At 39.9% G+C, this 10,606-nt stretch overlaps 1 protein-coding gene across 3 annotated transcripts in view; it reads left to right on the plus strand.

The window, feature by feature from the left end:
• Positions 1 to 10,352, plus strand: part of LAMB1 (laminin subunit beta 1) — a 64,651-nt gene extending 54,299 nt beyond the window's left edge. For 2 of the 3 annotated variants that reach the window (XM_042468148.1, XM_042468149.1), the window contains 8 exons: positions 1,444 to 1,685; positions 2,564 to 2,767; positions 3,143 to 3,287; positions 4,293 to 4,500; positions 6,088 to 6,229; positions 7,569 to 7,745; positions 9,622 to 9,781; positions 10,057 to 10,352. In XM_042468148.1, the coding sequence (XP_042324082.1) occupies positions 1,444 to 1,685; positions 2,564 to 2,767; positions 3,143 to 3,287; positions 4,293 to 4,500; positions 6,088 to 6,229; positions 7,569 to 7,745; positions 9,622 to 9,781; positions 10,057 to 10,190 (1,412 nt within the window). In that variant the 3' untranslated portion in view covers positions 10,191 to 10,352. The other variant, XM_042468150.1, reaches the window with a different exon arrangement.
• Positions 10,353 to 10,606: the final 254 nt, after the last annotated feature.

Consider the following 10,606-nt stretch of genomic DNA (forward strand, 5'->3'; position numbering starts at 1 on the left):
CCAGTTTTCATCTGTGAAATGCTGGGAGAGTACAATCCAACCCAAGTCTGCCATGTTTAAGGCCGATTGACTTCAGTGGAACAAATGCTTATTTGTTACAGGGAAATGAATGGCATTTAAAGAAGCATAACTATAGTTGCATCGTGCCTTCAGTTTTCTGGACCCTAGAATCTAGGGCAACCTACATCCTTTTAGATCTTATTGAATACAACTCCCATCAGGCCTCAGCAAACATTGATCATTTATCCAATATCATGGTTACTGTAGTGCAAAACCACAGACAATTTGGTAATAATCTTGATATAATGTTGGATAATGCACCCACGCCACACGTGGACACATTTTACGTAGCTTTCAGCTTATGCGGAAGCCGCACGGGGAGTACAATAATGGTGCGTGCATCCATGACACATACGCACCGCACCGCCACATGCCCCATTATTTCCTATGGGGCTCGAGCATAGGCAGTCATATTAATACACTGGGTCACTTATTCACATTTTCACATTGTGCCAGTCTTTTCATGCTTACTAAACATTTGTCATTCTGGGCATGGCTTTTACCTTTCTTAGCTCTGTGTACTGTTGAAAACATATCTACTATATCTACCATATTTCCTGTGAGAAATACAGATACAAAGGCCACAACGCAAATGTTTGCACAGTACATCCAGGACTATGATGTGGTACCCTCTTTAAAAAGTTGTAATTGTACTTGATAGGGAAGGTGGAACATGGAATTTATTGATCCTGCCTGGTTCCCCATTTGAAACAGATGATAGGCATGCACATAGCACTGGCTGCTGTAGTAAAGAAAAGACCCACATTCATGGCAGTTCTGTATACATGATCCTTCATCATACAGGGATATGCTCCTTGCATGCATGTATAGGCCAACTGACAACAAATCAGTAATCATTCAGAGTAATTTAATTCCACCTGCATATGTAAAGCTGTCTTATATTGTATGACAGGTGATTGATTATCTCATCCAGTACTGTCTATCTGCTTGGCAATGGATTTCTTGTATCCCAGCTAAGGGCTTCTCCTAGCATTGCTACCTGTGATTTTTGAATTGGAAATGTGAGGGATGGAATCCTGACCTCCTCAAAACAAACCATGTGCTCTGTTGAGCTATGGCCCAAAAGCTGAACTTCACCTAACACACTTTAGGTTTACACACCCTGCTAACATCTGCACAAAGTTTCTATAAGATAAATGTGAATGGTAAGGACACACCATATGTGATTTGTGGATCAAATTTAGTATACAGAATAACCACGGTCAAGAATGCTACTAATATTTTCTATATAGTTTTGTGGAAGAGCAAACTGTCATGGCTGGTTTTCCTGTCCATTCATATAGTCTGCAGTGTTCACTGATGTTGTCTGTCTGGAGGTGAGCTGTGAATACTCAACAATTCTCTCCCCCCACCTGCCCCCAGGTGCTTTGGATAGCATCACTAAATATTTCCAAAAGTCCTTGGATGCAGAAAAACAAGCCAATGCCTCAGCTCTTCTTCCCGGCAGTGTTGTAGAGCAATCGGCTGAAATGCGACTAGAAATTGAAAGCTTGATCAATGAAACAGAGGCAACCTTCAAGGCTAAGCAAGAGGAGCAGTCCCGGCTCTTGGATGAACTTGCAGGCAAACTCCAGAGTCTAGATCTTGCGGATGTGGCTGAGAAGGTAGATAGCAGATTCTCCAATAGCTGTTGAATTTTAAAAAATGAAAAGTGGTGCTGCAATAGCAGGGTGTGGAAAACAAGAATGTAGTGAGAAATGCTGTATTTACATGGAACGGTGGAATAACATATGCCTCTCGAGAAAGTGCTGTTTTGTTCACATGCTGCTTATGGGCCTCCAGGACAACCCTATCATGGAGTTTCTGAGGCTTGTGACTTACCCAAGGTCACTCAGTGGGTCTCCTTGGCTGAGTGGGGATTTGAACCCTGGTTTCTAGAGTAATAGTCCAATGATCAAACCACAATTCCAAGAGATAATGCCCTGCCCCAAAATATGTTACTGTGGATCTATTTGAGGAAAAATATGGCTTGCCATAGCTTTATCTTTTGAGGAAACATACACTGCATTCCCTCTCTGAATTGAAGGCTTTGCTATTTAAAAAAAAATGGAAGTGTAATTTTGCATTGGGGAGAAAGCCTTATTTATTTATTTATTTTTAAAAAAGAGAGAGAATGCAGTGTTCAGCATCAGGCTGTTTTCCAATTTTGCTTCAGCTCTCTGGCTGCCATGATGAATAGACAGCTGACTGAACAATGGTTGTGTGAAAGACCCCCAAGGGGCTACCACACAACACAGTTAGACACCCATGTTACAAAATCATTTCCCTAGTCCCAGTTTCCTGTGAACTAAACGTGTCTCATAAACCTTTGCTTTCTGAGGGGGAGCTCTGAAAAGTTTCCAAGTTGCAATTACTAGCAGCCTGAGTTCATGATGATAGAGCTCTGTGCTGAAGACCGTATTTTAAAGAGCTGGCCTTTGATCATGTTTTGAGAGAGCGATAACCTCTGACCCTTTCCTTTGCCTAATCCTGTCTGGTGCAGACATGTGGAACTGCCCCTGGGGCTTCCTGTGATGATTCAAAATGTGGTGGCCTAAACTGTCGAACTGAAGATGGGAAAATGAAATGCGGAGGGCCAGACTGTGATGGATTGGTTACGGTGGCCCACAATACCTGGCAAAAAGCTATGGATTTCGACAGGGACATCCTCAGTGCTTTGGCTGAGGTTGAGCAGCTTTCGAAAATGGTAACAATTAGGGCTCAAACGTTAATGAAAACAAGTTAATCACTGGATTATGCATGCCTACACAAAATGTTTTATCCTATATAATTGCTTCTTTCCAGTTGCATGATCCTGCTAAGTTCCCTCATAAAAAGACCTGGCTTACACAGATTATTCCCTTGCATGAGCTTCACAATAGTACCCTGACTTGTTTAAAAGATTGTTGAAGTCATTGTAGATGCCTACATCATTTTAAGCATGTGTTCTGGCTTTTCTGAGTGTCTCTTTCTCAAAACTTCAACTAATTTGGGGTATGTTTTCCTGGGTAGGATGGTTTCTTTAGCATTTCAAATTGGATCTGTTATAAATTGAAAATAATGTCCCACTTACTTCACGTAGGTCTCAGAAGCAAAACAGCGAGCCGATGAAGCAAAACAAAATGCACAGGAAGTTTTGTTAAAAACGAATGCCACCAAAGAACAAGTGGACAGGAGCAATGAAGATCTGAGGAATCTGATTAAACAGATCAGAGAATTTCTGATGAGTAAGAACTGTTCAAATTTGGCTAAGCTTCTTTTGCATCTTTTATGACTGTCTCCTTTCTATATTTGACCCATTAATACTGAAAAGTATTGAATTTTTACTAAAGGGCTGAAGGAGAAAGAGTAAGATTTTCAACCAAATTTGTGATCTTCAGCTTCTCTCACTTCTGTAGTTTTGAACTAATTGCACCTTTGCCCATTCACTCATCTAGAAAGTGTAGGATCCATGAGAACAGAAAAGGAGCATCTGTGTGCATGCTTCTTGCTCACTCTCACTTGGCTAAACTAAGCCCAGAACTTTGCTCCATGGTTTCTTGTGTTTGGTACAGCCACCACTCTAGTTTGTTCATCTGCCAGCAAATTAGAAACAGAATTCATGGTTTGTTTTTTAGGTTTGCTTATGGATTTCATTTGTTACGGGAGAAATAAACCAGGACAGCAGTTGGGCCTGGGTTGACACAACACAATTAAAAAACCATGCAGCAAATGTCCATAGTTTGGTTGAGATCCTATGCTTAGAGTGATACTTCTTAGTTGTGCAACATTGCCTTGCTAGTGAATTGCAGTGCTGCACAAATGAATATAGATCCCTGGGTTACTCTGTTGTGTGGCTATTTTATAGCACCATTGTGCATATGTACAGGGGGAGAGATTATTATATAACCCTTAACAGAGATCTTCCGCTTAATGTTCTCTCTCAAATTCTTCACCGAATCACATACAGATAGAGCACAATCCTTTCACCAACTCCTGGATTCTGTAATCAATTCATTAATCAGATGCTGAAGCAAGCTGAATGTGACGTGGAAATGATTTTTACTTCGCCTCTGAAATGAGTCAAATTTTTATGTTAAATTAGTGCCACCACAGACTTCTATTTCTTGCATATTGTGTTGCTTTGCCATTTTTCAATGGCATATGGATTTATTTATTTATTTAAATAATGGAATGGAACCCATCCAGTTTTTAATTGTTGTGCTCATTGTTTATATTCACCTTCTTAACAGAAGACAGCGCTGACCTGGACAGCATTGAGGCAGTGGCTAATGAAGTGCTCAATATGGAGATGCCCAGCACACCCGAGCAGTTACAGACATTGGCAAACAGTATTCGTGATCGAGTGGAGAGTCTTTCTGATGTTGAGACAGTCCTACAGCAGAGTGCTGGAGATATAGCAAGGGCAAAAGCACTGTTAGATGAAGCAAAAAAGGCCAGGTACCACCTTAATGGCATCTTCTTTTATACCAGCAGTCTCACCAAAGACTCTTTTCCGGAGATTACTTTGGGATGGAACATCATCTCTTTGGAGCAGATGTTCCATGCTGGAGCTCCAGCACCAGGGCCCCTTTCACATTACACAATTATAGAACTGTGATTCCACTTTAACTGCTATGATGGCATCCTGTGGAATCCTGCAGGTTTGTAGTTTGGTGAGGCATTAGAATGCTCTGGTTGAGAACTCTAAATGCCTCATGCAACTGCAAATTCCAGAAATTTAGAGTGGAATCAGTTAAAGTGGCATTTCAGTGATACAGTTGTGCACTGTGAAAAGGGCACCAGGTTCTGCTTCCCAGTTTTCAGTTGTGTCTGTGTTCCACACAGACAATTCTCAGGTGTTTTCCATTATATTGAATATTTGTGTAGTATTCTACAAAGCTCAGTAGATTTTCTTACTGATCCAAAGCCAGTTCACCCTGAAGAGCTCAGCTAACACCAGTCGGATCTTTGTAAGGGTTCCATGATTCTATCTAGATAGGACAGCAGATTCCAGGCAGTCATCCTTCGTTGTGTTTTTCTTAAATGCTTGAGTAAAAGAGTTTGGCAATCAAGGGTGGACAGGCTCCAGGAAACACTTTTGTTCTCTGGACACCTGGCATGGGAGGTAGCCTTTTTCTCTTCATTTTTTCCAAATCACAAATGAATGGAGATTCGCATCTCGTTTTGAAAAATGTGTCTTCTTTTGGAGATGAACAGCTTCCCCTGGATGCTTCTAGGGGTAATCATTCTCCACTTTCAGCCAGAATTCCTACCTTATTTCTGGTTGGATTAAGAAGTGTGTTATTTTGGCTTCCTTATTTAGGGCCCATACAGACAGGCCAACATAAAGCTGCTTCGGGTCACTTTGCAGGTATGCAGTTTAAATGATGCATGAGTCCTAAGAGTCCGGATGCCGCACCAAAGTCATGCTCCAATCCTGTTACCCCTCCATTTTCACGGACTTGGGATCCTCATCCCTCGTTTATTCAGAGTGGCTAATGGAGGAGGACAAAATGGGGCATATACCACTATTCAAACCAATGGGGCTTGAATATTAATGGTTCTAGTTTTCGTGGGGGGGGGGGTCTGGAATGGATCCCCTGCAAAAATGGATGGCAGCTGTACAAGTTGCATAGCATGTACATGTACTGTATACATGAGGCTGGAGAACCATACAGGGATCTGTGAAATGGTAGATGTGGATTCATGCCAAGCACTACTCTTGGATTCCCAGGTTCACAGATCCTGTTGTCTATCCAGCCTCGCAAATACAGTACAGGTACCTACTATGCTAGTAGTATTGCAAAATCCAAATCCAAAATAGTTAAAAATTGAAGCCCCAAAGTGTCATGTAAGTGCTTAGAAAGTTTTGCGTTTTGGCGGCTTTCGGATTTCCAGAATAGGAATGCTCATTCTCTATACTGTTCTAGGCATAGACACAAAGAACAAATTTAGTTCATTCCAGGTTTTTTAATGGGGGGAAATCCCCTTGTTTTCAGAGAGAATTTTCAATATGATTTGGTGTTGTTAATTTCTGTTAACTAGTAAAAGTGCAACAGATGTTAAAGTCACCGCAGACATGGTGAAAGAGGCTCTGGAAGAAACTGAAAAAGCCCAAACAGCTGCTGAAAAAGCACTCAAACTAGCAGATGAAGATATCCAAGGAACACAAGACCTTCTTACCTCTGTAAGTTTTGGTTATCTGAATGTTTTGGAAACAATCAGTTAAACCATTGAATTGTGGACATAGTACTCCCAAGGCAGTTCCCATTTCCAGCATGATACCAGAGTGTGTGTTGGAATAATATACACAATTAATCTGCATTTCCCTTGCTTACAAACTCAGACATGCAAACTGTAGGAATGTCTGGCAATTCTCTTTATCATAACTAATGTGTTATAGTGGATTGGCAGTACTGGAGGGCAGCACCAACTATCTGTACAATAATCATATGCTTCACTCAATTAACTTTATTATTAGCCATTGTGAGTGTCTGTTCTCTGGAGCATTATTTGTTATATTTGCCTGCACTGAGCCTAGTTGTATGAGGCACAGAGACCACACAGAACGTGATCTTAATCATTAGCAGCCAAAGGGTAGAGAAACTACTAGTACTGAGTTCAGTTTGAAGAGTGGCACATTATATTGCTGTACTGCTGCATTGAATTCCCATAACACCAAAGCTACCAGACAGGGTTCCTTTTCTAATATTAGGTCTTTACTGACCCTTACTTTTTCATAAAGACTAGTACATACTTCCCACCATCCCAGAGAAGGAATGGGTCATCTTTACAGCAGTGTGAATTGAATCCATATGAACTGGGAGAGAGAAATATATTGCCAGTCTCGTTTTCATTGGTTATTTCCATGAAGGAGACAAGGGTACAATTGGCAGGCTCAGCTCCAGGCAAGCAAAAAGGGCAGTGTGCTGCTCTCCAGATTAGCTGGTACAGTAGCTTGCTACAATTTGTAAGGCTTAATAGATTTGCAAAGATTTGTTGCCGGGAAGGGGGGGGGGTCCGTGTATTTGCTTAGTTATCTTTCACCTTACTCCCATTATGGCATCAGGGCGCTCCCACAACTCTTCTCTGCATGCTTATTTCTGGCTAGAAGCAAGTAGGCTAGATGAAAAGTTCCCTTATCCCATCACTCTGAAGCAAGTGAAAAAGAATAATATCCACATTCCATTTTGTGAAGAGAGCAGGCCTTTTAGCTAAGATTTCTATCTTCATTTTCAAACAGGAAAACATTTTATCTGTTTGTGGTGTTTGATTGACATCTCATGTTTTGGCCTGGAAACTTCAGGGCCAGAGATGATACGGAACTAGGAATCCTAAGTGATTATGAAGGCTAGGAAAAAAAGAGAAGCATTGGTCTATCCTAATACAGAAAGAAATTGTGTGTTAAGAGGTGTTTTTTTAAAGTTTGGGAAACATTCATTGCTTAAACTGGATAAGTATATCCTTTAAAACTCACTGTAGTTTCAGAACAAGTGTGTGTGTCCTTCTCATTGATAACTTATTAGCTTGAATCTGAAACTACCGCATCAGAAGAATCTTTGAACAATGCTACTTTGCGTATTGCTGAACTGGAAAAGAATGTGGAATTGCTCAGACAAAAGGCTGCTACAAACACGGAGGACATTAGAGTGACTGAAGAAACCATTGCTGCTGTGAATCAAACCACCACTGATGTTAAAAAGGTAAGTCGCTCCCTTTGAAATGGGTGTTTGTACCTGAAAAATTAAGGGATATTCCCTGGTAAAAACATAGGCCTTTGCTTTGAACCCTCAGGATTCTTCTCATTTCAATAGTCAGTAGCCTATGAGGAAATGGTATGACCTATTAAATTTATGCACTGATGTGTAAAATAAAGTCAGGCTTAGCTAAATATATCAGCACTTTTAAATAGAAGGACTATAATGGTTTTGTTGTGTTAGGTAGATCACCCATCTATATATGCTTGTTATGTGTTAGATCCATTCAAGATACAAAAATATCTATAATTCTAACATTCCGTCAATTAACACTGGTACAAAGGGTGCATTTCTCACAGTTCAACAGAAATGAGTGTGGGCTTTCTTGGCAGCTAGATCCTCTTCCCAGTTGTTGCACTGCAATGACTTTTTACACAATAGCTTACATAGGAAGCCCCTAGTGGTGTGGTGTAGATGAGCTGCACATAGATTGAATGACTCTGGTTTCAGTTAACCAAAGAAGCTATAGTTTTGACATTGTCACTAGCTCTATCTCCCTCCATCTTACCCATAGCGCAGCCCTTCTGCCCTCAACACATTGGGGCTGAAGTTATGAGGTGAGGGTCCTCTAGATTCTTCCAAGTGGGAGAGCCATCTGCGATATGGTTTTAAATAATTTTGCAAGTGTATGCCCATAGTAAAGTGAGGAGCCTTATTGAGAACATGATGGAAAGAGAAGAGCTAATAAATAATGTCTCCACTGTTATTCTTACTTGATGGAAATTGAAAGATGTGAATGTTTGGTCTACTACATTCTATGAACCTCCAAAAAAAATTTTTTTTTAGTTGTGTTTTATTGTTTCAAATGAAGAGTAATGGATTCAGAGAGCTTGTTGTTTTTATGAAATATTCTTGCAATTTCAAATTTTCTGCTAGCAGGCATGGATGATGCAAGACCAGGGCTCATGTAAACTACACTGGTTTCCTTCTAAAGAAGGCTGAGTTGTATATAATGTTTGTCTGCTGCATCTCTCTGCATTTATCATGTTATTATTACTGTTCTTGAATTTTATTATATTATTTATTTATTTAGGTATTTATAGCCCGCCCTTCAGCCCTAATGGCTCTCAGGGCGGCTTACAATTATTATTTTTAATCAGACAGTTCCCTGCCCTCAGTAGCTGTTAAACATATGTTGAAAGGTATGTAACAGCCAGAAGATCAGGATAGATTTTTCTGTACATAAATGTACAGAGTAAGTAATACTATGTAGCTGGCATGCATTCTTAAATGTTAGAACATATATCTAAAAAGCTTTTCCACATTAAAAAGGCCACATGATTTTTTTTTTCATTTTAACTTTTGAAATAAAGCAACTGATAGCCGTGTTTTGTGAGGAATTCATCTGTTTATAAAACAAAGGATACTTGCTTACTGCTGTTTGAAAGTAGCTGTGGCAAGAGGAATTCCCTTTTGAGGGAGCTCTTGTTACCTTCATCTATTCTCTCATTGTAAATCCACTGCTGTCAAGAAAACAGCACCAACAGTCTTTTCACTTCCAAAAATAGTATGAACATCCTAACTCTTCCAGCTGTGACTCATCTGAAAAGATGGTTACATCAAACCACAATTGATCACTTTTCTTTCTAATGAGATAAATAAAGTCAAAAGAAAATGGAAAGAATGCTTGGAAATCCTTTGAAAGAAATCCCTTTCCATGGCCTCAGCTTATGAGGAGATGTAGTCTCTGTTTAGGAGATCCCAGTTGCACTGTAGTCATAATTAAAAGTAAAGATGTCAAAGTTTTTACTGCTTTAAGGATGCATTCAGTTTCTGCATCCTGACTGAAGCTGCCACCTTGTGTATCACTCTCAAACTGCAGGTACTAGACAACGATGTGAACGACAAATATAAAACAGTAGAAAACTTAATTGCCAAGAAAACAGAAGAGTCTGCGGATGCCAGGAAGAAAGCAGAAGCATTACAGAATGAAGCTAAAATACTGTTAGATCAAGCAAACAGCAAACTTCAGCTTCTGAAAGGTAAAGCACAATACAGAAGTGGTCAATGTGTTCTCAACTATAGCTGAATATTCCTTTCTCCCCTCCCAGCCCCACTTCCACAGCATCATGGCACAACACATTCACTGTTAAAGCCAGCTGATTCTCTTTTATTAGAAATCTCTCTCTCTTTAATAAGGCCAAACAGCTTATATCATGAGACCAGACTTGTATTCAGATAAATCTTGACCTTTTCTCTATCCCACTTGCTATTTGCTGTTAGGTATCCTAACTTCTTTGTTCCCCTTCACTTTCAGAATTAGAAGACACATATGAGAGAAATCAAAGAGTCCTAGAAGACAAAGCCAGACAAGTGGTGCAGCTGGAAGAGACCGTTCGCAGCCTCTTGCAGGCCATCAGCCAGAAAGTTGCAGTTTACAGCACTTGTTAATAATTGGAAGTGGGATTGAAAACCTGGGGAGGGGGGGAAGAAATATAAATTTGCAGACAACCTGTAGACTCGTGAGATACCTGATAATCTTTTACTATCATGAAACCAAAGAATTTTTTTATCTCTTGTTTTATAAAATAAAAACAGTACTTTTGTAACAAAGTATATGATTTATTTAACCAATGTTACTTTTATTATCCCAAATGGCAATTAACCCTTTTAATGTGCTAATAAAATTGTAGCCTCAAAGATGGGCCTTTTAACCAATTAATTTCAATCTAGAAGGTTATGTTTTCTGGTCTTGACACTACACATAGAATGCCCCAATGTTACGTTTGCTCATTGTCACAATGTTGATTTTGATGGAACTGTCAGGGTTTGGTAGCTAGAGGCAGACAACTGAAGAATACTTCGGT

The sequence above is a fragment of the Sceloporus undulatus genome, chromosome 5 (assembly GCF_019175285.1).
Source record: "Sceloporus undulatus isolate JIND9_A2432 ecotype Alabama chromosome 5, SceUnd_v1.1, whole genome shotgun sequence".
Classification (NCBI taxonomy): Eukaryota; Metazoa; Chordata; class Lepidosauria; order Squamata; family Phrynosomatidae; genus Sceloporus; species Sceloporus undulatus.